At 49.9% G+C, this 25,462-nt stretch overlaps 1 protein-coding gene across 6 annotated transcripts in view; it reads right to left on the bottom strand.

Annotated features, from left to right (window-relative positions):
- Positions 1-7,594: 7,594 nt before the first annotated feature.
- The window catches only part of MACROH2A1 (macroH2A.1 histone), a 75,324-nt gene continuing 57,456 nt past the window's right edge, over positions 7,595-25,462 (bottom strand). For 2 of the 6 annotated variants that reach the window (XM_070414959.1, XM_070414960.1), the window contains exons 6-9: positions 24,140-24,230; positions 19,497-19,586; positions 15,664-15,838; positions 7,595-8,357 (exon numbers count right to left, since the gene is read on the bottom strand). In XM_070414959.1, coding sequence (XP_070271060.1) covers positions 8,192-8,357; positions 15,664-15,838; positions 19,497-19,586; positions 24,140-24,230 — 522 coding nt within the window. In that variant the 3' untranslated portion in view covers positions 7,595-8,191. Of the gene's footprint in view, positions 8,358-15,663; positions 15,839-19,496; positions 19,587-24,139; positions 24,231-25,462 lie in introns of those variants that run through there. The other 4 variants (XM_070414957.1, XM_070414958.1, XM_070414961.1 and 1 more) reach the window with 3 other exon arrangements.

Below are 25,462 nucleotides of genomic sequence, written 5' to 3'. Positions count from 1 at the left end.
GGATTTATGGGGCTGCGCACGTGGGCCTGGCCTTCCTGCGAGGGCCTCCACATGGGAACACAAACAAGTCCTGGCCCAAGAATGGCGCGACTGGGTCTTAACAAGAGCCCACTAATTGCTGGAAGGCCCGGGCCAGGTCCCCAGCCTGTGTCTGTTTTGGCTTCTCTGGATTCCTGTCTCCTCCGGGGAAGCCCAGGAGGAAGCCCTGTGTGCCTTCCCAGCTCTGTGGCCTTGCATATGGGCCAGGCCTCTCCCCACGGTTCCTCATCTGTAAAATGGGAGGATGCACCTTTGGCGGCTGGCCTTTGGGACGCAGAATACCAGAATGCACGGGCTGACTTAGTTACCCATTCCTGGCATTGAAGCCTGGTTCTGCCAGGTTCTTGCTGTGTGGCCCGGGCAAGTGGCTTCACCTCTCTGATCCACGCTCCCTCACAAAGAGAGCAGGGATACTAACGTTCACTTTGCGGGTCGTTAAGCGGATTTGCTGAGAGAATGTGAGCAGACTCAGTCTGCCGAGTGCTCACACCACTGTCGTTGTCAGTGCTCGGTCACGGATCTGTCACGGTTACTGTCATTTTCCACCCGAGCACGGAGGTGGCAGATGGCGTCTCAAAGGCCCTGCACCACTGTGACTCCGCTCCTGTGCTCTGGGGGTTGGACATATCCCATCAGGGGCATGTTGGAGATTCACAAGGGCCACCTGCTTGTCCTTGTACCCACAGGCCTCTTTCTGCTGGTGTAGGAGCCTGACGGAACCGGACCAGGCCTTGAACTGCGCTGGCAGCAAAACCTGGTCCTCTGAGCTGGGCTGGGGCTGCAAGGAGAAGTTTTCTGACTCAAGCTTGTTGCATCACCCCCAAGGACACCTACCCTGTGGCCAGTGCCTTGCCTGTAAAATTTGTGCACCAAGCTTAAGGGCTCGCCAGCTGCCCTAACCCACAGGTCTCTCTTGCAAACATTTCCCACTGTTTTCCTTGTTTATTGATACTATGGATTTAGCTCCTAGCCATGTCCCATGTCCACACCCTTTTCCAATCATGAGCCAGGGAGAGCCAAAACACCAGATGCCATGAGAGCCAGGCTGTGGTTAGCAGTGTGGCAAGAGGGTGCCGAGGAGGGACCTTGGGCCAACAGCAGACTCACGCTGAAGCCTCCATGTGCCCACATGAAGCAAGTGATCCAGCGGATATCACCCCTGGCTGACTTCTCCAGGGCTGGTGTTAGGAATGACCATGTTCTCCCTAATTTTCCTGTCGCCTTCTCTGAGTCAGGCACTCTGCCTGGTGGCTGGTCTCTAAGGACCTGGCAGGCTCGACTTGACTAGGGATTCATGCAGCCACTGAGAGCGCGCTCCTCTCCTGCCCAGGGCCCTCTGGATGGGGCGCCGAGGGTGCCACAGAGTGCAAGAGCTGTGGCTCCTGGCCTAGGGGAGGGCAGGGTCTCCTTTGCTTGCCCACGGCTATATGCCCAGAGCCTAGGACAAGGCCTAGCCCAGAGGGCTCAGGGAATATGTACGAATGAATGACATTCACTGTCTGGATGGGTGGACAGCCATGTCAGCACACAGCAGTGTCCAGGAGGCACAGTACTATGACAGTACTATGCAGGGTGCACCAATAGAGGGCACATAGTCTGGACAGCAGGCTCATCAAGGAAGGCTTCCTGGAGGAGGAGACCTGAGGAGATGAGCAAGATTGCAAATAAGTGGTGGCAGCATCATGTTCCAGGCTGAAGAAGAGGTATATGTAAAGGCCTGAAAGCAAGGCAAGAGAGGCCCCAAACAGAGGTTGGAAAGATGGGCAGAGGGGACGATGAGGCTGGAGAAAATGACCAGCCTTCCTCGAATCCCAGGCCTAAGAAGACCTCAGAAGACAGCTCTGAACTTCCATGGGCCCTGTTTTTTATCCATTTTATAAATGGAGACACAAAGTGTCGTGCCAGGGCATTGTGAGGATTGAACTGGCAGCATGCATGTGTGTATCTTACACACTGTACAGGGCTGAGTGGGATGTGGTGATGGTTTTGGGGTGCTGCCCCTGAGAAGCCCTGGGGTGACTGGAGACCTGTGAGGCACAAAGATTCAGGCAAGGGCTCCCTGGAAAGTAAGGTCCCTTGGGTATCATCTTAAAGGAAGTCATTGATATCCTTCTAATTGTTTGGATTTGCCCATAATGAAGCCCTGGAGGGGCTGTCAGTGGCTATTGACAAATATATCATAAGCACCTTGGTTAAGTGGAAGTTCCTCAAAGCTGGCCCAGCCTGGCCCAAGGTGGCACTTCCCTTCATAGGATGCGCCACCAGGCCCAGTGCATTCTCCGCTGGGGCTCGGAGGCCCCTCAGGTGGGAATCTGTAGCCAGAACTATGTGGGCCTAATGAGGAGCTGCCAGGGCTCAATTATGCGCCCAGCCTGGGCTCTGTGCCGTTTGACTGACAGCTCATTACCCCGCTGCCATTTGGGGGCAGTGGAATTTAATCTCTCAGATGGGAAGCAAATCAATTTGCCCATCTGCCACAGCTGTGCCTACGTGGACTCCGCTCTAATTTATTCTCTTAAGCTTAGGAAGCCGCGTCATTTTTAGGTACAGAAATATCAGGTTTCCCAACCAGCCTGGCCAGGGCCTGCTCAGGTAGACATATCGATAAGGTCGAGTTATGATGGTCAGCAGGGAGGTGCCATCGGCCTGGCTCAGAGGAAGCTGGGTTCTTGCCCAGGAGGCTGGGCTCATTGATGGGAAGGTCGTATGTGGGAGTAGGGGGACCTCTGCCAGCCAGGCACATATGGCCTGCCTACATGCATCCAGGGCTGCGTTATTCTGTGCTATGGTCATGGCTCTGGTTTCTGGGCTTGCTCATCTCCTCAGGTCTCCTCTTCCAGGAAGCCTTCCTTGATGAGCCCGTGGTCCAGACCATGTGCCCTCTATTGGTGCACCCTGCATAGTTTCTGGACACAAGTGGACCTAGAGGATGCTGTTCTGAGACTCAGTTTTCTGCCCTCTGTGAAGTGTGGTCATCACCCACAGCCAAGACAGTGACCTTGAACTTGTGACATTGGGATAGTTTGCAGGGGCAATCTGAGGCCTCTTTCTTAGTGGTCACATTAACTGTGGCATGTGTTCTAGGGAACATCAGCGGTGCTCCCATCCCCACTGTGGGGGTGAGACCCCTGCAGACTCCAGAAGGTGGTCTGGGCTTCCCCTCTAAGCATTTCAAGGGGGCTGTTAGCAGATCCACATTCACAGGGTGAAACAGGCTAACGAGGGCATTTCCCAGGAGAAAGGTCAGTTGTTTGGTAGATGAGCTCAGGCTGACTCTGCTCAAGTTGGAAGGATGTTTCTTTGCATGCCCCTCAATTCTGCACTCAGACACAGTGGGCTTTGAGTCTCTTTAGGTGTACATGAATGTGTGTGTATGTGTGGGTGTGTGTGCACATGAGTATGAGTGAGCATGAGTGTGTGAGAATATGGGTATGCATAGGTTTGCAAAGGTGTGGGAGGGTGTGTATGTGTGAATGGATATGTGTGTGCATGGGGTGTGCATGGGTGTGTGTGCATGGGGTGTGCATGGATGTGTGTGCATGGGGTGTGCATGGGTGTGTGTGCATGGGGTATGCATGGGTGTGTGTGCATGGGGTGTGCATGGATGTGTGTGCATGGGGTGTGCATGGATGTGCTGGTGCATGGGTGTAGGAGGGGATACGTGTGCATGAGCATGGGTGTGTATGTGCATGGGGGTGGGAGGGTGTGTGCATGAGCATGTGTGTGTGTGCATGGGCGTGTGTGGGGGGTGTGGGAGTCACTTTGTGGGGAGGAGTGAGGAGGAAAGTGCCTTCTGTGGAGGGTTGCTGAGACTCTCCTCAGAGTTGACAAAGCAGCCCCGGCTGCGTTAGTTTTTAGGGGTCAGGGAAAGGCCAATCTATTTACACACCTTTGCTGAGGAGCATGGAGGGGTGGTGATGGGGGCTGGGATTAATGAGTAGTTTTATTGCCTCGCTTGTCAGGAGGGTCATGTGATATTATTTTGATATGGGGGCCTCAAAAGCAAACACAACAGGCCAGGTTATACATAGAAGAAAAGGGGGCCTCACCCCAGCCATTAGGCATTTCCCTTTCTTCTCAGTCCAGGTGGGGGGGGGGGGGGCGGTGTGAGGGGCAGGACCCTCCTCCCACTGCCAGTGCCTGCAGGCCGATCATGCCAAGCGGCACCAAGGCCAGCTCCCAAGATAACATTTGCCTGTGGCGCCTGGCAGTGAAAATTTAACATCGCAGTTGCTAATGAATAAATTGGCCAGGCCACCTCCCATCCACTGCTGCCTCTGAGGAGGGGGAGAGCGGGACAGCTCAGGGTGACTGTGCAGCCCCAGTGACAAACCGGGGAACAGAGGAGTGCCTGTGCCAGCACTGACTGGCTGAGTGGGGCTTCCACCCTCCTCTCAACCCTTCTCTCCACCCTCCTCTCCACCCTCCTCCAAAGGCCTGTGCGAGCACAGAGCAGTCCTGGGACCGGGCGGGGGCGGATGAGAGAGGGAAATTACTGCCCATCTCTGGTTTCTTTTCTTTTTTTGCCTTCTTTTCCCTGTTGGGGCTAACTGTAGCTGTGACCAGCCACCTGACCCTGAACAGGAGGGAAGAATTCTGCCAGATAAACAAATCCACGTACGGACAGCTCCACACACTTGCCAGAGACAGGGCTGGGGAGCAGAGGGCAGGGCAGTGGGCTGGCCTGGCTGCAAGTGGTGAGACCTGGGTTCCAGGGGAAGCTCCCCAAGCTGGGGCTGAGATGCCTGGTGCCATCTTGCCACTTATCTCCTGTCACCTTGCTCTCTTAGCCTAGAACATTCCAACTTTTCCTGCAAATTCCAGCGCTTGCTCTGCTCCAAGAAGCCCTCCCTGAGCACTCGAACTGGTGAGCACACTCCCTCCTCTGAATGCATATTCAGCAGGCACTACTCAGGGTCCCCACTCTGCTAGGCAGGGGCTGTATCTCACCTGCCTATGTAAGAGGCCCTGATCTGAGGCTGCATTCATAGGAAGACCCAATAAATCCTTGTTGGCCACCAGGTTGCTTTAAATACACTTTCTGTTCGCCTCTCGTCCAATAGGTTCTGTTTATGCTGCCAGGGCTGACCACACAGGACACCTATCAGTGAATAGACAAGAGGCCCTGCCTAACTGGAGCAAAGTTTAGGGCTGCATACCAAAGGAGAATCCAGCCCTTGGGTGGGGGAGTGGGAGAGCGGTTTGTAGTCAGACAGCTAGGTTCAAATCTCAGCTCCACTGCCGATAGCTGTGTGACCTTGAAGAATATGCTTTACCTCTGTGTTGAAGTTTTCAATCTGTAAAATAGGGATCATGTAATCGATCTCATATTGCTGCCAGGAGAAGCCGATGAGATGATGGGTGTAGAGAACTGGTGTGTGCGCCTGCATACACACAGTTATTACTGTCAGTTTACTCTAGTTCGAGCCTTGGTGCAGTGTCAGATCTCAGATGTCATTTAGAGTCTCCTGGAGGAGCAGTGCAGAGATTGTCTGTATTATTCAGGGCGGAGCTCTGCTGCCCAGGGCAGGGTTGCTTTTCAGAAACAAGTGTGGGGTGCGGGTGGGGGGACGCTGTCTGCCTTGTGCTACAGTGAGATCACGGGATGCCTCACCCACGGTCGGGTTCGGGGACAGCACACTGGCAGTGGGACTCACTGACACAACTTACAGCAGAGGGAAGGGTGGGGACAACCAGCATGCAGGCCTCCCACTCAAAGAATCATTTCGTTGTTGGTAAATGTATATTTTGAAGAGAGAGGCATGTGGCCTTTTGAGCGGTTCCTTGCAGCTACCCCAGTTTTCAAAGTAATGAGCTGTTTTCTTTTTCCCGTAAACATGAGGCTGACATCAGAGAACAATTTTTGATCCCAGTTTTAAAACGAACTGGGTGGTTTGGAGTTGATGGGAATCCCAGGCAGCCGGTTGGCTCTCTTTCCCTCAGTTTCATTGAAAAGAATATCTTCAAGGAGCCCACAGCTCAGGGGCACGATGCACTCTGGATTATTGAAAGTTTAGAAACATTTAGGTGATTATGGTAAATAATTCACGCAGACCCTGACCAATGCAATTTATTCTTTTGTGCCAGCACAGGGGGAAAGCAGAAACCAGCCGTTCCTCTTTTACTTCCCAGTCCTATTAGCGCCATCTAGTGGAGATATGCACTAGGCACAGGATTTGCTTCTCTGGTGTCCCTTCTCCAAACTAGGGAAATGCCACTCGCCTAGAAGCCTTTTAAACCCCAGTGCCATCTGTGTTTCTGCCTCTGAGTTAGAAATACCACCAAGGGCAAGTGACTCTCTGGTTGCTGATTAGTGTGCCCAGGGGCCCTGCGTGACGGTGGTCAGCGTCTCCGAGTTTGAACCTGGTGTTCACTGATTAGCAATGTTACTTCTGACACAGGCAAGTAACTTCAGTTCTCCTGGCCTCTGTGTTCCCAGCTGTGAAATGGCTCTAATAACAGAACCTGTCCTATGGGGCAACCACAAGGACAAAATGAAGTGATGCCCATAGGGGACTCAACACAGTGCCTGGCACTCAGTAAAATACCAGATTTCTAGTCAAGAAGTAAAAATAAGTAACCTAAACCCAGTAAAGATCTTAGGGAAACAATTTTACGTCTTAATAACACCTTACATTTAGGAGGAACTTGGGAAGATTCTCTTTCAGGTTTGAGTTAGAAGTAGTTAACTTTTCAATGAAGAGGCTAGTTGTGCGATGGCTTAGGACTTCTCCTTTCGATTTCCATAGTCACAGTTTGGAAATCAGAAAGGATCCTTTACATTCACCCATGATACGCAGTGCGCTGCATGTCTCCTGGCTAAAATGTGCTTTAGAAGCAGGCACTTCTTTCTAAACAGACAGAAGCAGTCTGCATTTTAGGCAAATTTAGATGACAGCAAAAGTACATTTGAAGCAAACAGTGTCTGTGTTTTGCTGAGTTTAGGTAATAAGAGTTTAGCTACTCTGGTCCAGCTGGGATCTTTCTAAATAATCCACATCCCTAAACACCCACAGCTCGGGGGAGGCATGTAAACACTGGCAGCACATCTTGGGGACCTTGGTGGTGGCACGTTGCCCTCAGAAAGCTCCTGGTACCAGGGACCCCATCCTGTAGGAACAATAGGCCCAGCATAGCCTTGGCAGAGGTCTCAAGGCTTCTGCAGCTCCATCTGGTAAGTGGCCAGGGGCACGGGGTCCAGCCATGAGCCCGAGAGACCAAGAGTGGATAAGTAGCAAGAGAGAACTGAGCTCAGAGTCCCAACACCTGGGCTCTGGTACCAGCCTGCCACTTGCCACCTGCTTTCAGTATAGTATCTGCTTCCGTATCTATGAACTGGGATAACACCCTTGCCCAAGTGTCACCAGGATGAAAGAAGAGACTTTCTATAAACTCCACCAGCCATTAGGGCCTGAAAATGCCCCCACCTGCCTATCCCGTTGCAGCGACCACTGTGATGTTTCCTGGGGGTGGGCTGCCGCACCCAAGACCCCCATCCTGTGACGAGAGAAGCTGACTTTGGACTCAGGGCACAATAACTTCAAACACACTAAGCAACAGTTTAACATTTTACTAAATCAATTCACACAAATTCCAAATTGCAAATATAATTAAGGGCAACAGATTCTGTTCTGCCTTTTAAATCTTCCATTTTCAAATCCATCATTAAGACAAAAAAGTAAACAAAAATTAAGTCTGCGGTATATTCATGATTTTTCTTCTTGAGGAAAAAAGGAACATTATAGTAAAAAGAACGCCACTGGGTGTACAATAAAGCACCACGACACACGGTTACAAAGCGGGCTTCCTGGGTTCTGCCACCCGTGGTGGACGCTGCTCTCCCGGCTGCTCTGCGGCAAGCAGGGCTTCATTAAAATAAAACAATAAAATCTCCTAGGTCACACTCAAGTCAGACACAGTCTGGAACACAGTGCTTAACAACAGTAATGCCAACTATCAGTGCTAACGTGAAAACATTTTAGGTCGAAACAATTAAACTGGAAACCAAAACCTTATTTTCCCTAGATGAGCAAAATTGAAAACAAAAGGGTTCCCACCTCCCAATAGGAGTGAAGGGGTTTTTTTTGTTTTTGTTTTTTTCTTTCTTTCAAATTGGAGGCAGGGGGCACGGTGCGGTTCGTAGTTCCTCAGCCTAGTTGGCGTCCAGCTTGGCCATTTCCTGCACGTAGATGCCTATACTCTCGCTGTCAAAAAGCACGAAATACACTGTTTTGATGGAAGAGGACATTGTTGACACGAAGTAATTGGAGATGGCCTTCAGAATCAGCTGAGCTGCTGTCTGCTTTGGAAAACCGTTCCTGCAAGACAGAGGACAGGGCTCAGCAACTAGGGAGGCAAGGGCACTGGCACCGCCCTGCCCCCACCCCCCAGGAGGCTCTCAAGGCCACGTGTGTCAGTTTCCACGAGCGGTGTTGGGTCCTGTGGCTGCTGATAGACAGGCATGAGGAAGCCCAGTGCCCACCAGACAAGGGAAGGACGAGTGGGCAGAGGACTGACCGCAAGAGACTGTCCTGTGTGCAGAGGAGGAAGCATGCCAGAAGTCTCTGAAAGACAATGGGCAAGCAGACAGATGTGTTCTGTGGCACGTGGTGTGCATTAAAGTTCCCCCAGACAGCGCGAGCTCCCATGTTTGTTTTTCCAGCATCACTGTCACCAGCAAGGGGCCTGGGACAGAGTCCAGGCTCTCAAAGGCTCCCTGTGGATCTCGGTCCCAGAGGACAGCTGGAGGCTGGTGCTTCTCCAAGAAGCTCTCGTCTCCATCCACACAAGACGGGAGGTCACGCCCTTCACATGGGTCCTTAGGTTCATGGGTGCTGGGCTGCTGGCCAGGAACCCACTCCAAGCATTCAGCAGCCTGTAGCACCCCAGGGCCAGGGCATCAGGGAGCTGTGGGTGCTGAGGAACAGTGCTGGGCCAAGTGGCTCTTCATCTCAAGGGACAGTATCCAAGTCTCCAAGCCAGACTGGTGTGAATTCACATGCATTTCCATTTAGAGTAAATGTCACATGGCAACTTGGGGGGTGGGGCCTCAGAACTTAAGCAAGAATCTGAAATCAGGACTCCATGCAAGTCCCAGGCTATCATTATCATGGTCAATGCTGCACATGCAGGACCCCGGTGACCCTGGGGGCCAGTAACATAGCAACTTGCCGAGTCTAGTGGAAAACACTGTGGGCTTCGGAGCCATTGGTCTTACCTAGATTCAAACCCCTACCCCGGTGTGCACTTCAGGGTACTGAGAGGTAGTTTTCATGAGGATTTCTTTGTTCATCAGCAGATCTACAGTTGTCAATCTGCTCTGAGCCTGTGGATCCACTGGTACCCAAAGTGCCTGACCAGCCTGCCAGTTTCAGCTGGACTCTCCATCAGACTGGGGACCTACCGCCAGGTGAGATGCCTTAGAGCACTCCAGCCCCACTCATTGGTAGCCGGGGTTCTGGCCACCTTAGCTGTTGGAGAGTTGCACTCATTCTGTTGTCAGTGCTTGGAGCACTTCTGATGCACAGGAGAAAACCATTCCTGTGACTTGCTTTTGACCAAACAGGGCTTTACCCAGCTTGGCGATGGACCCCTGGTAACTTCTGGATGCGTTAGAAGTGAAGCCTATTCTTACAAGACAGGGGTGTCACCCAGGGTATGTTTCCAGCTTGTACAGGGAAGTCCACTGGTGACAGTGGGGTGCCACCCAGAGTCAGAGCCTCAGTCACAGGCGCTCCTGCAGGCAGCCAGTACACACACGACTGGGTGAGGACAGTGGGTCAGAGGCTGAGTGAACAGATTCAGAGTTGTTACAGCCTGAACAATGTCAGATAGGCACAGCTTCCTCCTGAGGAGACCCCGGGGACTCTACTACCAGAGTGGGGGTGGGGGGGGACAGTGCAGGGAGAAGGGCTTTGCAGGGAGAAGAGATGGGAACCCCACGTGGTAGGTCGTTCCCCCCGCACTCTTCCCCACTCTGGGCTTGGCAAGCTCCGTCCGGGAAGAAGCTGTTCTCAGCACATCTGGCTCAGGTGCCCTGACTACTCACAGGCATTGAGCACAGAGCACGGTTATCTGGAAAGTGCTGGAGGAAGCCAACCCGACCTTCTGTCTCAGGGGGCATCTCTCTGGTGAGCATGTCCTCAGGGGCATGCGTGCAGATGAGTGTCATGGGGGCCCAACTCGCTCCTGTAAGGGCAGCCCCACTCCTGAGAGGGACCAGCCAGCTCTGGGGAGCGGAGTGCAGGCACAGGTCACTGCATCCTTGGACTAAGGGCCCATTTTAATTGTCTCACAAACAGCAAATGTTTATTCTCCTGCTGTTCACACAGCTACCACCTGAAGGATGGTCAGATGATAATGATCCCATTAGCTTCATCTTGGTGGGGAAAGGCAGCCTGAGGAGGAGGCAGCCTAGGGACTGGCTCCTCACTGGGAGCAACTGTGCTCGCCCCCAGGAGCTCCAGGGCTTTGGACCAGGCAGAGCCCTGTCTATGGACGTGACCTGCCTGGGTGGGGCTGAGCAGAGCTGGGAGCCCAAGATCATGCTCCACAAGCTACAAGCTCCCCTAGTGAGGGTGCCCTCCTGCCCGTCTCAGCCTCACACCTGCACACGTGAGCTGGGCTGAGGTGAGGGCCTGTGGAACTTCTTGAGGATCACTGTTGTGTGGCATGATGGTCCAGGGTGTTTGCTGAAAGGGTCTCCCTGGGGCACCAGACCCTGCCTGTTATTCCCACAACTTTCCATTCCTCTACCTGGGACCCTTGAAAAGGGCTGTGTGATCTCAGCAAGGGGACATTTTCAATGTTAGCCAGGGCTGAGGAGGGCCTGTGGAAACGCAGGCTGCTGGGCTCCACGCAGGGAGCTGACTCAGCAGGTGTGGGACTGCCCTTTGGAGCCACTGTTCTTTGTGGAGCCAGCAGGACTTTATCATCTGAGCTTGCAGGGTGGGCTCACAGGTGAAGAGCCTGCAAGTGGGGACACAGGTAGGGATCAAAGGGTTTAAAGGTGCAGTGTCCACACCTGCATGCCCTCCTATTGATGGAGTGCGGGCGGATCTGGCCTTGTCCTTCAGGGTGGCTGTGGGTGAATGTGAATCTGATCTGTTTCCAGGAAAACGTCTTGCTGTTGAACCCGTCCCTCTGCGCTGGACAGCCACAGCCACAGGAGGTGGCCACACTGGACCACCAAGCTGCCAGGAGTGGAGGTAACAGCTTTCCTAATGTTTTCAGGTGAGGTCCCCGTGTTTCCTAGTAGCCACAGTTAGAGAATATGTGATGAAATGGAACATACAAGTAGATGTTCTCACAGGAGTGCTTTACACAGAGCCCTGCGCCCTTGAGAAGGACAGCTGTGGCACACGCGGCGACCTGGAGCCACACAGGATTTGACTTTGGGCTCTGTCTCTGTGCCTTGTTTCCCCGTCTGGTGCAATGGGGTCGGTAATCAAAGTACCTGTTACCTGAGGAGGCTGTGGGGACAAGCAAGATGCTGCACCGAGTCCTCCTCCAATGGTATATCTGTAAAGCGGGTGGTCTCAAAGGTCTTTCTAAAGGCTCACCCAGTGGAAAATCGTCTCCCCACTCCAGACCCTGTGATAGCTGATGGGTGACAGCTACTGTCGTTGTAATTACCCTGTGCTAATAATGTGGCATCAGGCCCCAGTCCTCTTGGAGGGCTGTTGGCCATGGCTGTTGGTATGACGAAGCATGGCAGGGGCACAGGTAGGGGTTCCTTGGTGTGGTGCTGCCCAGGTTCTGGAGAGCTGCTTGCCTAAGGTGTCTCCCTCGACTTTCGAGGAGTTCCCCCTGTTGGTTGCATAGGCACAGCCCCTCTGCACACCATCGCTGCTTGACCATGTCGTTCGCCTTCTTCCCCCATCTCAGGCCTACTGCCTCTGTTACCATCACTGTCCTACGCTGCACCGTGCCTGCTTTCTGGCGAGACCAGATGCACCTCCTCTGACACACAAGCCAGCTTGAATCTGACTTGGATGGGCGTTTACCTCCCTAGGCAATAGTGTCCTCCACTGGAAAATAGGTGCCTCAAGGATACACATGGTGATGACCACGATGGTGGTGATGTGGACGCTGCTGCCCAAGAAAGTGAAGGCGCCCCTCATATTCCCACTGGGCCTGACCCAGTGGCTGTGGTTATGGCATGTGTCTTGAGTTTCTCTGTGGCTAAGTGCTCACACCCTGCAGGGTTTATCTGAAACTTTGAGCTTTTTTTTTTCTTGATCTTGCCTTGAGCAGACAAAGGACAGATGTCTGAGCTTCCCATGAAGTCACTCCAGTTATGTCTGGGATGGCCTTTCCTAAATGTCTTGGGCCTCAGTTTCCCTAGACTGGTGCAAAGGGACCCTGGGGACTGTCTGTCTGGTGCCCTCTTGGATTAGCCTGCTCAGTGATGGCTAGGGACCGGATGGCAGAAATGTGGGTTTGTAGGGCCACTTCACAGAAGAGCCCGCTCCTTGCGTGGGGCATCAGCAAGCATCCCTGTTCCTGGAGAGCTGTCCTCCAGTGCTGGGTAGGGCAGGCCCAGAGCTGTGCTGAGGAGGCCGATCAGGCACCTAGTGGGAGAGGCTGTGCTTGGGGTGGGGAAGTCCAGGTGGGTTTTCTGGAGGAGACGGACTGGGAGCTTGCCCTTGAGGGCTGTGTGGCGGTGACGTGGATTTTAGATGGAGTCTGATTTTCTTGCTGGGCCCGTCTACCTGTCTAGTTGGCTTTGCTGCTTGGGAGATGGGCAGGGCTGGATATCTTGGAAGCTTGGGGGATGTGAACACTCATCTGCTAGGATTAGGCCTCCCTCACACTGTGATCCTGGGCCCCTCCATTTTTCCATGTTCTGTCTGGCTTTGAGTAACTGTCTATCTGAAGTCGCCCAGTGAGAGGCCACTCCACCCTGAGATAAAGACCAGGTGCTACAAATTGGAGAAGCCAAAATTCAGGTGGGGATGATGATGGGCCTCTATCCCCCAAGGCTAGAGAGGGGCCGGGGTTCACATGTGGTGGGTTGATAAGTAATTCTCCCTAATTCAGTTGGTTTCTGTCCTTTATATTTCTCGTCTACGGTTCATGTGTAGGGGCTAGGGAAGCTGAAGCCTGTGCCTGGGCAGACCAGGGAAGTCCAAGTGGTGGTTCCAAGGTTCCTAAGACCCACTCACAGAGTGTGCAGGCAGTGGGCGAGCCTGGTGGCATATGAGGAGGCAGGTTCCATGTGCCTAACACCACGAGCACTGAAACCAAGGGCCTTCACTCAAATTCTGGCCCTACCAGTTGCAAGCTGTGTGACCGCAGGTGAGGGACTCAACCCCGCTACCTTCCATTTCCTTCCCCTTGAGTGGAATGAATACCAGCATGCACCTCTGGGGTTGCTGTGAGAGAATGCAGAGAAGGCTTTAGCACAATGCCTGGGGCTCAACGAATACCATAAATGGTAGCTTGAAAAAGACGAACTGGCTTTCCGTTTAAGCTCATAAACCTAAGGAGAGTTTAATCAAAGCCCCAAACTAGCTATTCCCTATGGACTGCCCCTCCGGAAAGGGGTCACTCCCTAATGTCAACCAGAGCTGAGGGGGTGGAGGAGTCCATAAATATTGTGACCGAGTGCCCAAGGGCAGGATGTCCAGATGCCAGAGGTGGCTTCCCGAGGCTGGGTTACAACCCCAGCTCTCATTTATACCCAGTGGCTTTGAGATTGGTCTGGGGGACAATGGGTTGGAGGAAGGGAGTGTAGGGTCATGGTCATCCTCCATCTGCAGGGGACGCTGGGCCTCGGCTCAGAGAAAGTGAGCCCACTTTACCAACATGTTTGCATTGATACCGCTTTAGTTCCAACATGACTTTTATGCCAGGGACACTGGATGCCACAAACAAGCTGTTTTATTTCCCCTCCTAAACCCACTGTGATTTACTGGCCAGCTCTGGTGTAATCCCATTCTTTACTCATGAAAGAGAGGGTGGTGTTTACACGGTGCTGTGGGGCAAGGTCTGCCTGGCAGATGTGGGCGGCTGTGCACATGTGCTTACCTTAGGAATTCCACCCTTAAAAGCTTTCAATTGATTATTTCTTAAAACTTTTTACTCCATGAAAAATGTAAATGAGTTTGTAATAACAGATGCTCTTTTATGAGAATTACTTTTATGCTTCAATTAGAAATTCCCCAATAGCCATATGAAAGAGCATGAAATTATTACCTCCAATAATGGCTCCTATTGCTTCTCTCTTCGGAAGCACCTTTCATCAGAGTAGATCAAAGTGCCTCCAAAGCACTAATTAACTGAACCTCAGAACTGCCTATAAGGAAGGGCAGCCCCCAGACAGAGAGGGTGATTCATTTACCAAAGGTCACACAGCAGTGCAGTGTCAAAGAACAGACCTTCTGTGGAAGGTTGGAGAAGCTGGCTATTTATGCTCTGATACAAAAGCATTTTGTAAAATTTTTTAAAAGTCTTGAATTGACTCTGGAACTGCCGCTGGCACCTTATGAAGCCGGCTGCCTCTGCAGAGCCCCGACTTCCTTGGGTACTGAGAGGGGCTGGTGGCAGAAACCCAAGCAGGCTCATGATCTCGATGGGAAGCCCAGGTGCAGCCACCTGCTGACACAGAGCCCTGGACTATGGCCTCTCTTGGGCCCAAGATGCCAACAGCTGCAGCCCTGAAGGCCATCTCCCTTCGCTCAGGGCCCAATCCAGACCATGAGCCTTTGCAGGGAGGACCCTGGTGATGTGAGGGCCGTGGAACCTCTGGGGTAGCATGGCTCCTACAGGCCCTCACGGCTTCATCAGGGTTCTCACAGTCCTCTCCTTCATTTCCAGAGCAGGCCTAGGATGCTGCATGAGGGATTGCTATGCCTGTTTTACAGAGTAGGGATTTGGGCTCAGAATGGGGGTCAAATTATGTGCCAGGACTCAACCCCAGGCCTGTCCCCAACCCAGAGCACAGGGAGGTGGGGTGGTCGCCACCCTGGCTGCCCCATCAGCTTTTCAAGGATGACCGCATCCATGCTGGCTCTCTGGGTAGTGTGTCTGTTGAGGGGCAGCTGTGCTGCTCCTCACAGCCTCGGTGCGCTCACTTGGGGATAATTCAGGGCTGAGGTGGGGTAGGTTCAGCCCCATTTCACTCTCACCTAACTGCCCACTCAGTTCCAGCAGGTTCCACGTCATTAGCAGGGTGATGAGGCAGAGCAAGCAGGTCTGGGAGGTGAAGGTCGCTTGGGAACACATGGGTAAGAGACAGAGGGCTTTACCCTAGGATGGTTCTGGGAGGGGTCCTCCTTCAGTTAGATTCCTGCACCCATGCCTCCCCTGTCCTCCATGCCCTCTCTGAGCCATCGTCTGACAGTCCCAGGACACTCTGAAGTTACCCTCTGTGACTTGCTGTCGCAATACAAGTTCTATACTGTCCCAGGCTTCCTGTCTCACTCTACCTCTTCCACTGTCCCTCACCACTGCTTAATGTGTGCATTCTTCCCGATTTTTTGCCTCTCTTCCCCTAGAATAAGGCCAGTGCTTGAAAGCAGCCTCGGGTGACTTTGTACACAGTCAGAGCTCCATAATTATGGGCTAAATATGCAGGGAAATACACCCATGGTTGCCATAGTAACAGGCTGGTGCCCTTACCTGCCACTGCCGATGGATGGAAACGCGATGGACTTCAGCTTCTTATCATCTGCCAGGGCCAAGCAGTTTTTCACTGTCTTTTCCAGCAGCTCCTCACATTTGTCTGCACCCCAGACCGGGCTGTTACAGTGGATCACAAACTTGGCGGGCAGGCCATGTCCTGCACTGACAGCAGCTGGAGGGGACGAGATAGGAACAGTGTTTGTCCCTCAGCAAAGAGCAAGGCATTAGATGCCAAACACAGACCCATTCTCCAGCCACGGTACTACTGCCTGCTGAGTTGAGATTCCTATGTAATCGTGAGCTGGAAACTGCTCCTCAGTTAGTCCTCTCACTCTGGGAGGCCAAGCCAAGACCCAGCCTTGGAAAGTTGGCATTGGCTGCATCACCACAAGGAATTTTAGCCAAGATTGTAGAAAGTTCTTCCTCTACTTTCTCAGAAGGCAAAGCCTTAACCATCTAACTTGACTGTGTCAGAATGTTTGCAGCCTCCAATTAATTGCCTTTTGGGGTCTCTAACCCCCTTTTCTCAAGTGCATTCATGTGCTTACATAATTATGATGTATCTACAGGTCTCCCAGACACAGTTCAGGACAAACTTATGAGGGAAGCAACTCGACTAGCATGTTTACTGCCCTGTTCTTCTCCCTAACTATTTAGTTTTGACAGAATTACCAGGTGTACCGGTTAATAATGCGGATTTTGTATTCAAAGAAAACATGTAATTTCAAGAGAAACATCAAAAGTGCTTTATTCAAAGTAATGTCCATCGCTAGCTACACATTTCCCCCATCTTTCAGGTAATTTGTGGATACCGTCACAATAGAACTTTTCTTGTTTTGAGGCAAACCATTCAGAGACCCAATTTCCCACTTCTTCGTACGTTCTGAAGTGCTGCTCAGAAAGTGCGTGTGCCATCGATCGGAACAAGTGGTAATCTGAAGGAGCAAGGTCTGGTGAATATGGCGGGTGGGTTAATACTTCCCAGGCAAGATCTTTTAACGTGTCTTTAACTCGTTTTGAAGTGTGTGATGGTGCGTTATCATGAAGCAAAATTACTTCGCCGTATCTTCTGGCCCATTCTGGTTGTTTTATGATCAAAGCGTGGTTCAAATTGATTATCTGTTGTCGGTAGTGATCAGTATTAACGGTTTCACCTGGTTTTAAAAGCTCATAATACACTACCACCTTCCTGAACGCAGAGCATTGTCTTCTTTCCGAAGCGATTTGGCCTTGCAGACGATGTTGATAGTTGACCTGGATCAACCCATGATTTTGTGCATTTGGGATTCTCAAAATAAATCCACTTTTCATCACCAGTCACAATTCGATGCAAAAAAGACTTTCTTTCATGCTGTTGAAGCAACATTTTACTGATAACTTTTCAGTTTTCCATTTGTCTTTTGTTCAGTTGATGTGGCACCCATTTTCCTTCCTTTAAAATCTTTCCCATTGCTTGTAAAGGATCGGAAATTGTCTGCTGAGCAACGTTTCATCTTTCTGTAAGTTGTTTTGGAGTTTGACACGCATCTGCATCCAACAATGCTTGTAATTGTTGGTCTTCAAACTTTTTCGGTTGGCGTGGGCGTTCTTTGTCTTTCACATCGAAATCATCACTTTTAAAGCATTTAAACCAGTGTTCACAAGTATCTTGAGATGGAGCATGTTCACCATAAGCTTCCTGAAGTATACAATAACTTTCAGCAGCACTTTTCTTTAAAATAAAGTAATGAATTAAAACTTCCTGCAAATGCTCTTTTTTTGGCACGAAATTCAACATTTTTAAGCATAAAAATATCTATGATATTAACACCTTCAGAAAATTTGACATGTGATGTTTTTAAGTTTGCTGTCAATACAACAAAATAGCATACATATCAAAATACGTGTAACTCCATCTATTGAAAAAATCCGTATTATCAACCGGTACACCTGGTAGACTGTTTCTAGGATGAAACTATTTTCTTTTGCCAGAAAGGAGCCTTTCTCCAGCTACACATAGCAGACCTGCTCCATCTCTGTCTGGCCCTCCCCCACCAATTAAATGGAACCAGCCAGCCTGGTATCTCCTAGAGCACGTTTCAGGATTCCTGTGCCCAAAGATGTGATGCAAAGGAGGTGGCTCTAAGTCCCAGGGTTGGTGAGTGCTGCCTGCATCCTTCTATCCTGGAGCACCTGGACATCCCCACAACACTGCGACAGGAAGACACCCAAACTTTTTGGTTGAACATGTCATTAGTAAGTGATTTGTGGGTATTGTCTCATGGTACAGTAGAAATAGCTCTGGACCAAGATTCACGAGTGTGACTGTGCATCTTGACGAGGCTTACTGACTGGTTTGAGAAGTCTGAGCTGAAGTGTTGACCTATTAAAACCTAAGACTGGGTTTAGTTCATTGGTCTGTCCATGTGAGACATCACTGCTCAACTATGCATGGAAAAGAGAGAAACATGTTAACAGTGATTATCTTTTTAAAACTTTTTCTAAAATCTTAAAATCAAGAACAAAGTGTGTTTTTGTTATTAAAACAAGCGAATAGATCTTTAGCCATACTAAATCTAATGGGTTTGCTGAGTTTGGTGCATGGCAGCACCAGGGCCACCAAATAGGCTCAAACTGAACACCAATGGGAGGACACTGGGCAGGGGCTGAAGAAAGGCCAGGAACCCTGGCCAGGTAGGTTATGCTGTGCGTGTCTTCCCTTGTTCGGTGGAACTGGCTGGGAGAATAGGATAATTGTGCCCCTAAGCAATGCCATGTCCCTTGTAGGCAAACAACTGGCAAAACAGAGGTCAAAGGCACAGAGACCCATGACTAGCCTAGGCTAGCAAGCCATATGTACTCCCTGGGGGAAAAAGGGTTATGATGGATGGACCCTCTGAGAAGGGATTCTGTGGACACACAGTAATTATTGATGCCTGTATTTAATTAAGATTCATTTTAAAAGCAGGATCTGAAGACAGAATGGGCACTAGGGACCATCTAGTACAGCTGTGGGCAAACTACGGCCCACGGGCCGGATTCGGCCCGTTTGAAATGAATAAAACTAAAAAAAAAAAAAAAAAAAGACCGTACCCTTTTATGTAATGATGTTTACTTTGAATTTATATTAGTTCACACAAACACTCCATCCATGCTTTTGTTCCAGCCCTCCGGTCCAGTTTAAGAACCCATTGTGGCCCTCAAGTCAAAAAGTTTGCCCACTCCTGATCTGGTAAGAAGGGAAATCAGAGCCTATCCTTGCACAGCTGTGGGCTGACCAGGCCACACCCCTGTGGACTCCAGGCCCTCAGGAGGCCTCTGCCCACCTGAAATTCCAACATCCAGGCCAGCAGCAGTAACCAGTACTCTGCCTCTCCAGACCTTAGCACCATTCCTCCCACATCAGATTTCCCCTGTATCAGGAACGGTGTAATTGGCAAGTGAGAAATGTGTCTTTATATTTTCCCATTAAAAGCACAGATGGCTGAATAAAAGTGATTAATTTGCATCTCTCACCAGCAGTTTTGCAGATAGATCAGTAGCACTGTCTCTAATTCTCAGAGCTTAAATTTGCCAAACTCGACTTCTGTAATTCCTTAAAATTTGACATCGAACATCTAGAAGCTATTTTAAGCAATAAAGAAAAAAATTGGAAAGGCGATTTCCACAACCCTTAAGCTCCCCTGACAATCTGCATGTAACAAAAGTCTAAGTTGTAAAGCCAACAGGTTCCCCCTCCATCTCAAAGATGCATCTGTACTGCCACCTCTGAATCCCAAGCTGTCTCCTAACTGCTTTCCCTAACCCCCTGCATCGCCACAGCCAAGCATGCCCGTGCTTCCTGCCCTTACCTCCAGCCACTTCCAAGGGCCCATTCTTTTTCCGGAGCTCCAGGACAGCTTCCACAAACTCCTTGCCTCCTTTCTTCTCCAGCGTGTTTCCTAGACAAGGACAGGACAAGCTCAGGTTGCCACTCCAGTGTCTCGGGGCACACACAGACACTTAGCATGTCAGGTGACTACATACTTTATATGATCTGACCAGCTAACTTCCCATATGGCTGCAAAACAGGAGCTAAGCCTCGGCTGAGTCATAAGAGTGAGATGCAGAAGGGCTTCGCCAGCGGCCAGATACCACTCTGGCACTGCAGACCCTTATTTGGGGGTGACTCAGGGTTATCCGGGATGAGCCAGAGATTCGAGAGATGGGAGATGCCTGTTCTTTGTGAGCAACCTGCCCTACGTGCTTTTTGTTGGCATGAGAAACCAGATGGCTTCCAAGGCTGATACCTCCCCTGGATTTTCTTCTCTGTCTCTAGGGGAGAACCCCCAAATAAGGAGGTTTTAGAAGAAGCATACCATGCTCCCATCAGGCAGCTAGCTCCCCTCCTGGCAGCAGGCCCAGAAGAAAGCATGCAGATTTGGTCATTTCTGGACCAATGTTATTACCATGCTTAGTTCTTATTTTGCAGCTTGGACATATGTGAATACAAAAAAAAAAGGCCTCAGACAGAAATTCCTTAATTACACTTATGATTCAGAATCATTTCAGGTAAAGGAGAGCAACATCAGAAGCAGAGCTTAGAGATGAACTTGTATTATATAAAAGCTGGGGAAGGAGGATGACATCGCTGTTCAGGAGTAGGAAGCACTTTTCCTTGTGCATTAGGGTATTTAAAAATTAATCAGTATCTGCTATGAAAGCCAAGCTCTCAAACAAGATCCCAACACCGACAAGGTCTGTGGGTTAAATGTCTCATGTGGGACAGCAAGCAGTAACCAAAATGAGAGATGACACCACCCTTTAAAGTTTGGCCAGAATGGGGTCTCGGTCTTCCTTAAGCTCTGATTCTTCAGTTTTGCACATTTTAAAGTACTTTTCCTCACGAGAGGACAAAATACTCCCCTTAAGATTCACCATTTGTCTTGGAAAAGTCAAGAATGGGTCAGTCAGGTGCATCAGAACGCACCAGCCCAAATTCTCTCGGGATTTGCCCTGCAATGACTGGGGCTGGTTTTCTTAGAGAAATCTGCCTCATTTGAATGCTTGTTCTGGAGGGGCAAACTGACCCCAGGAAGTATCTAGAAGGAAAATCAGAGGGCCTGGGCACTGTCACCAACAAGGCAGCCCCAGGGTTAATGAAAAGTACTGACCTGTGAGCCATCTGACTATAGAAGTCTGGGGTGCATGAATGAACGTGATGCAGGCCGTCACCCACAGGCACGCTCAGCTGACTAGGAGGAGGCCTGGCTTTCAGAGAGATTAACTTGGGATCCTTGAGGAGGGAATCCAGCATCCCTCCTCATTAACTCAGACTGCCCCCATGCCTTCCTCTGTCTTGGAAAGCAGTGAAGTAGGCATTTAAGTGGCAACTTCTACGTGTTTCTGACAAAGTTCAGCATCAGAGACAGTGGCTGAATGGGCTCAAGGGGGCAGGTTCAGGCATCCTGGCTCAGAGACCCCACCCACCAGGAAGTGGAGGCTCTAAGGCTACAACCCAGGTGAGTGAGGCTCACTTACAGGTTCACCTGAAATATCTGTGCCACTGAGAAAAATGAGTCTGCTGGATCCCAAAAAATGAATCTGCCCAGCTGCACCCGGTCTAGCCTTCCCCCAATCCCAGTCTCCAGCTTGAAGGAGAGAGACAAATATGCTCTAGGCAGGACTAGTTCAGGTCCTCATTCTCCATCCTATTTACTCTTTGGGACAGCTGGGAAATTTGGAAGGGAAAATAAAATCAGTACTATATTAATACTACCAACTCCTTTCTAAAACACAAAATATTTAAGAAAATGGGGTGACTTACAATTAAAGGTGTTCTATCTTAGGAAGAGCGTTTACTTTAAAATTTTTATAATTAAATCTTGCTTTAATTAGAAGTGAAATTTCCAAGTTGAAATACTTAATGCCCAAACTTAAAAACTGAATCCTAGATAGCAGGCAATCCACCCAATCAGGACTTGACTCCTACACACACATATGTATGCACATGTTCATGTAGACACACAGGTACTTTTTAACAAGAAACAGGCCCATTTCAACTGTATTGTCAACACTCAATGTCAGACTCTTGCTTTTTAGGCTTAACTTCAGGGTTAATCATAAAGCAATTGGCTTATTTGCCCCCAAGCATAAACATGTGTTACTCCCATGAGAACAAGAACATTATTTTCATGCTTAGAAAGCAGGCATTAAGTATCAGTGTTCAAAACAGCCTAAGCGAAAATTTAGGCTTGGACAAATGTCAGGCTAAGCCTGTGGTCTATTTCACTGTTAGAAAGAACGTCTGATGGGTAAAGTTAATCACTGGGGCTAAGCATTCCTGCACTCGCATTCCTTCTTCCAGCGGTCTCGGGACTCAGGAATTCACACCAAATATGAGAAATGGAGTGATTGCGTCCTAGCTTCCTTGTTTCCCCTCTCACACATCAAAAGAGGAGCTGGAACCAATTGAGAGTACGTGTGAATCTGGTTGATCATTGGTTTGGAATTAGAAAAGAATCTGGGCTCAGTACTAGTTTGAACTGGTTCGCCAAGAAAAAGCACTGAGGTGGGCTTTTGAAGACCTGGGTTCGGATTCCTCCTCAGTCTGTCAGGCAGTCCAGACCTGCAGTTCTTTCCCAGCTGTGACAGTGTGAGTGAGCGATGTGACCTTGGGCAAGCTCTTGAACCCAAGTTACTTACATGTCTCTGAGGCTATATGTTTACTCTGTGCATACCAGTGGGCTGAGGACAAGCAGGCCAGGGGGAAAAGGATCGGCACTATCATTATTCAGGAAGGACTGGGTTCCTGAGGGGGCTCAGTTGACTGCGTGTGACCCTCTCAAAGCCTCTAGTTCTACCAACGCGCCCCCCACCACCACCTGTGACTGATCCTGCTGCACACAGGCCTTCCACTGCCAGCAGCTCAGGAACTCTCCTCTCCCTAAGCCCAGGAAGTATCATAATTTCCATTTCACTAAAATTCCTAGGTGGCAGCTGGTTGTTTATTTACTTTCCTCCAAATCAGTATTTTCCTCCCACCAAGTTTTCATTTGGTTAAGAAGGGAAGTATCTCTCTCTTAAGCTGCCTGACTTAGGAGCTCTTAAACTCCTCTAAAATCTTGTCAAAGGGAAGTTTATTTTAATTACCTACAGCCTGGTTTGATTTTGACCTGGCAGCCTTGGCAAATCCTGACTTTCCATCGGTTTGTCTTTCCATTCATGTCCGAAATTCAAAATGCCCAGGACAGCAATTAGCCCAAATCACAGAGGCTAGAGCAGACTGAACAGCAGGCTTTGCTAGTGACACGAAACAGAGCTGGGCCACCAGACTACTAACTGCGGTGCCTCCAGTATCCAGGACACTCACGAAAATCCTGAGAGCCTCATCCTTTACGATGACCTCACCTTTGCCCTAGTTAGAGATGTCTCCATTCTCTCTGGAAGCTGGTGTTTGAATCTACACTCAGAATGCTGCTCTCAGGACCAGCACATCTACTGTAAAAATCACACACACGGGAGCGAGCACCAATAAGTCAGCACCAATCATGAGCCAGGCACAACACATGGTGCTTTGCTTATTAGTTATTGAACATAATTCTCATTATTAGCACTATTTTTAAGATAGGGAAACCGAGGCATCAGGGAGTTAACTGACTTGCCCAGGCCCCATAACCAGTAAATGGTGAGATTAAGATTCAAGCCCCTGTACTTAGCTCCAATTCTGTTTTTTGCCATCGATGCCTCATCACATAAATGCCTCAGAACATTTTTAAAGCAGGACACTGCCTGGCCCACTGCGGCAACAAGTTGGCAGCCACAGGCTCAGCACCCCCAGTGCTCTCTACCTCAGCCCATTCTCAGCTATTTAGCACAGAACCAACCGATGACTTGTGTCAGCTGCTGGGGAGAGAAGGGGCTTTCTGGGTCTAGGAGAGTGTTTCTCAAGACACATCAGGATGAGGTGATTTTGTTCCTGGAAAGTCTGAGAACCCCTGAGTATGGGAGAGTGTTCTGAAACTGCCCTGGTGGGCACCTGAGCTTTAAGACCATTTTCAGGAAGGAGTGTGCTTCTGATGTAGAGAGAGATGTGGGGGGTGGGGGTGGGGCACGGAGACCTGAGCACAGCTTCTCTGTGTGTCTGGTGCACAGAGGGCACAGGAGAGGTCTTGGATGCACCTCAGCCGATCTGGTTGCATTGCCCTGGCAGCTGAAGTCATGTGTGAACCCAGTCTCCATCAAAGCTGTGCCTCATGAAGCAAATGAAGAAATGAGGTTCATGAACCAGTTTCTAAACCAGAAGCGTGCCCATTGGTGAGCTGCAAGATACACCTAGCTGACAGCTAGCTGTATTTTTCATGTTCACAACCCGGGGATGGGAGACCTTGGGAAGGTCAGGACAGCTGGAAGTGTGAAATGAATGCAGCCCTGCATAGCTGTCAAAGATCAAGCTGTCTGCGGCGGCCGACTGACCATGCACACACACACTCGGCAGCACCCAGCTAGGCATTACCTACTTCACCACCGGTGTAGAAGTCATTGTTTGTCGGGTGAACGACAGCATCACTGTCGATCGAGGCAATGTCAGCCTGTACAACTTGCAACTATAACAGGTAAACAAATGTATATCAACTGTGTTGGACCGAGACCCACGCACAGGCACATTCACTAACGCCCCATGGCAGGGCTGGCCTACCTGGTCGATTCCAACATAGGAGCCCAGGGGGCACAGTCCACGAAGTGTGCGCACACGTGGATGGGGGTGAGGAGGAGGAATATCAAATGTGACATGTTGAAATTAAACATTTGAATGACAAGTCCCAAAAAAAGAGAAACACACAGATGAGATCATTTCAAAGGTTAAAAGAAATAAAACAACGAATGCCCCATTTCACTTCGCAAAGCCTGTGTAACTGGAACCCCACTGAAAATGCTACTAAAACATGGCATCTGTTTAAAAAAAGAAGTGGTGGACTATCAGGCCAACCAAAACAATCAGTTTCTCCATTTTGTCAGCAGCAGTTAACTTTCCAGGTTTGATATTCATTCTTGTGACATTCATCAGTTGATCTACCTTCTTGAAAACCGAGAAAACAGTATAGGTATACATAGAGGACTGTCTTTATTTTCTCGCTTCAAAGAGTAAGAATATTTTTCCAGGCCTACCTCTTATTCTAGGTAATCTTATTTCTATGTATTAGTACATAAAATAGGATAGAATCCTTGCTTTTTCTAGCTTGGAGCCTTTGTTGTTTTTAGAGACGGTATCTGGTAAAGGCAGCTGGAAAACAAGGTCAAGCAGGGCATTCTTGAGTCCCAGTCCCATGTCCTCAGCCCACTACTGCACCGAGGTTGTGTGGGTTGGGCCTGCACTCTGGAACAAGTCTCCCTCCCAGCCAGGAAATCTGCCTAATGTGGGAGCTAAGGCACACAAAACACATGCAAGTCAGCATCAGGCAAGAGGATGCCTTGGTGTGGACATGTGCTAGTCCACTGTCCTTGGCAAGGCTCACAGCTAAGAGGACAGGAGCCTTTTGGGGCCCCTGAGCTGACAGCTCCTCTATGCAAAGATGAAGCCACAGATGGATGCCTGAGGGTCACTCTCAGATGGCTCTGAACCCGCTATCCTCCTGAGCAGGGAGACCCTGTGGCTAGGGGGCAGAGCCTTCCTCTGTAGGAACTCACTTGGGAAGAAATATTGTCCCTCTGTTTGATATCATCTTTTAGCCAAATAATTCATGACGGTGGCACTTAGCCATATACTGTTTTCAGTTGCAAAAAAAAGTTGAACAAGTGACAATAGGCAGTAAATTTGGGGGAAACCAATTTGCTGGTG

This window comes from Myotis yumanensis, unplaced genomic scaffold (genome assembly GCF_028538775.1).
Source record: "Myotis yumanensis isolate MYYU_CA2020_CCGP unplaced genomic scaffold, mMyoYum1.0.hap1 SCAF_5, whole genome shotgun sequence".
Classification (NCBI taxonomy): domain Eukaryota; kingdom Metazoa; phylum Chordata; class Mammalia; order Chiroptera; family Vespertilionidae; genus Myotis; species Myotis yumanensis.
This window is presented reverse-complemented; position numbering and strand designations above follow the sequence as displayed.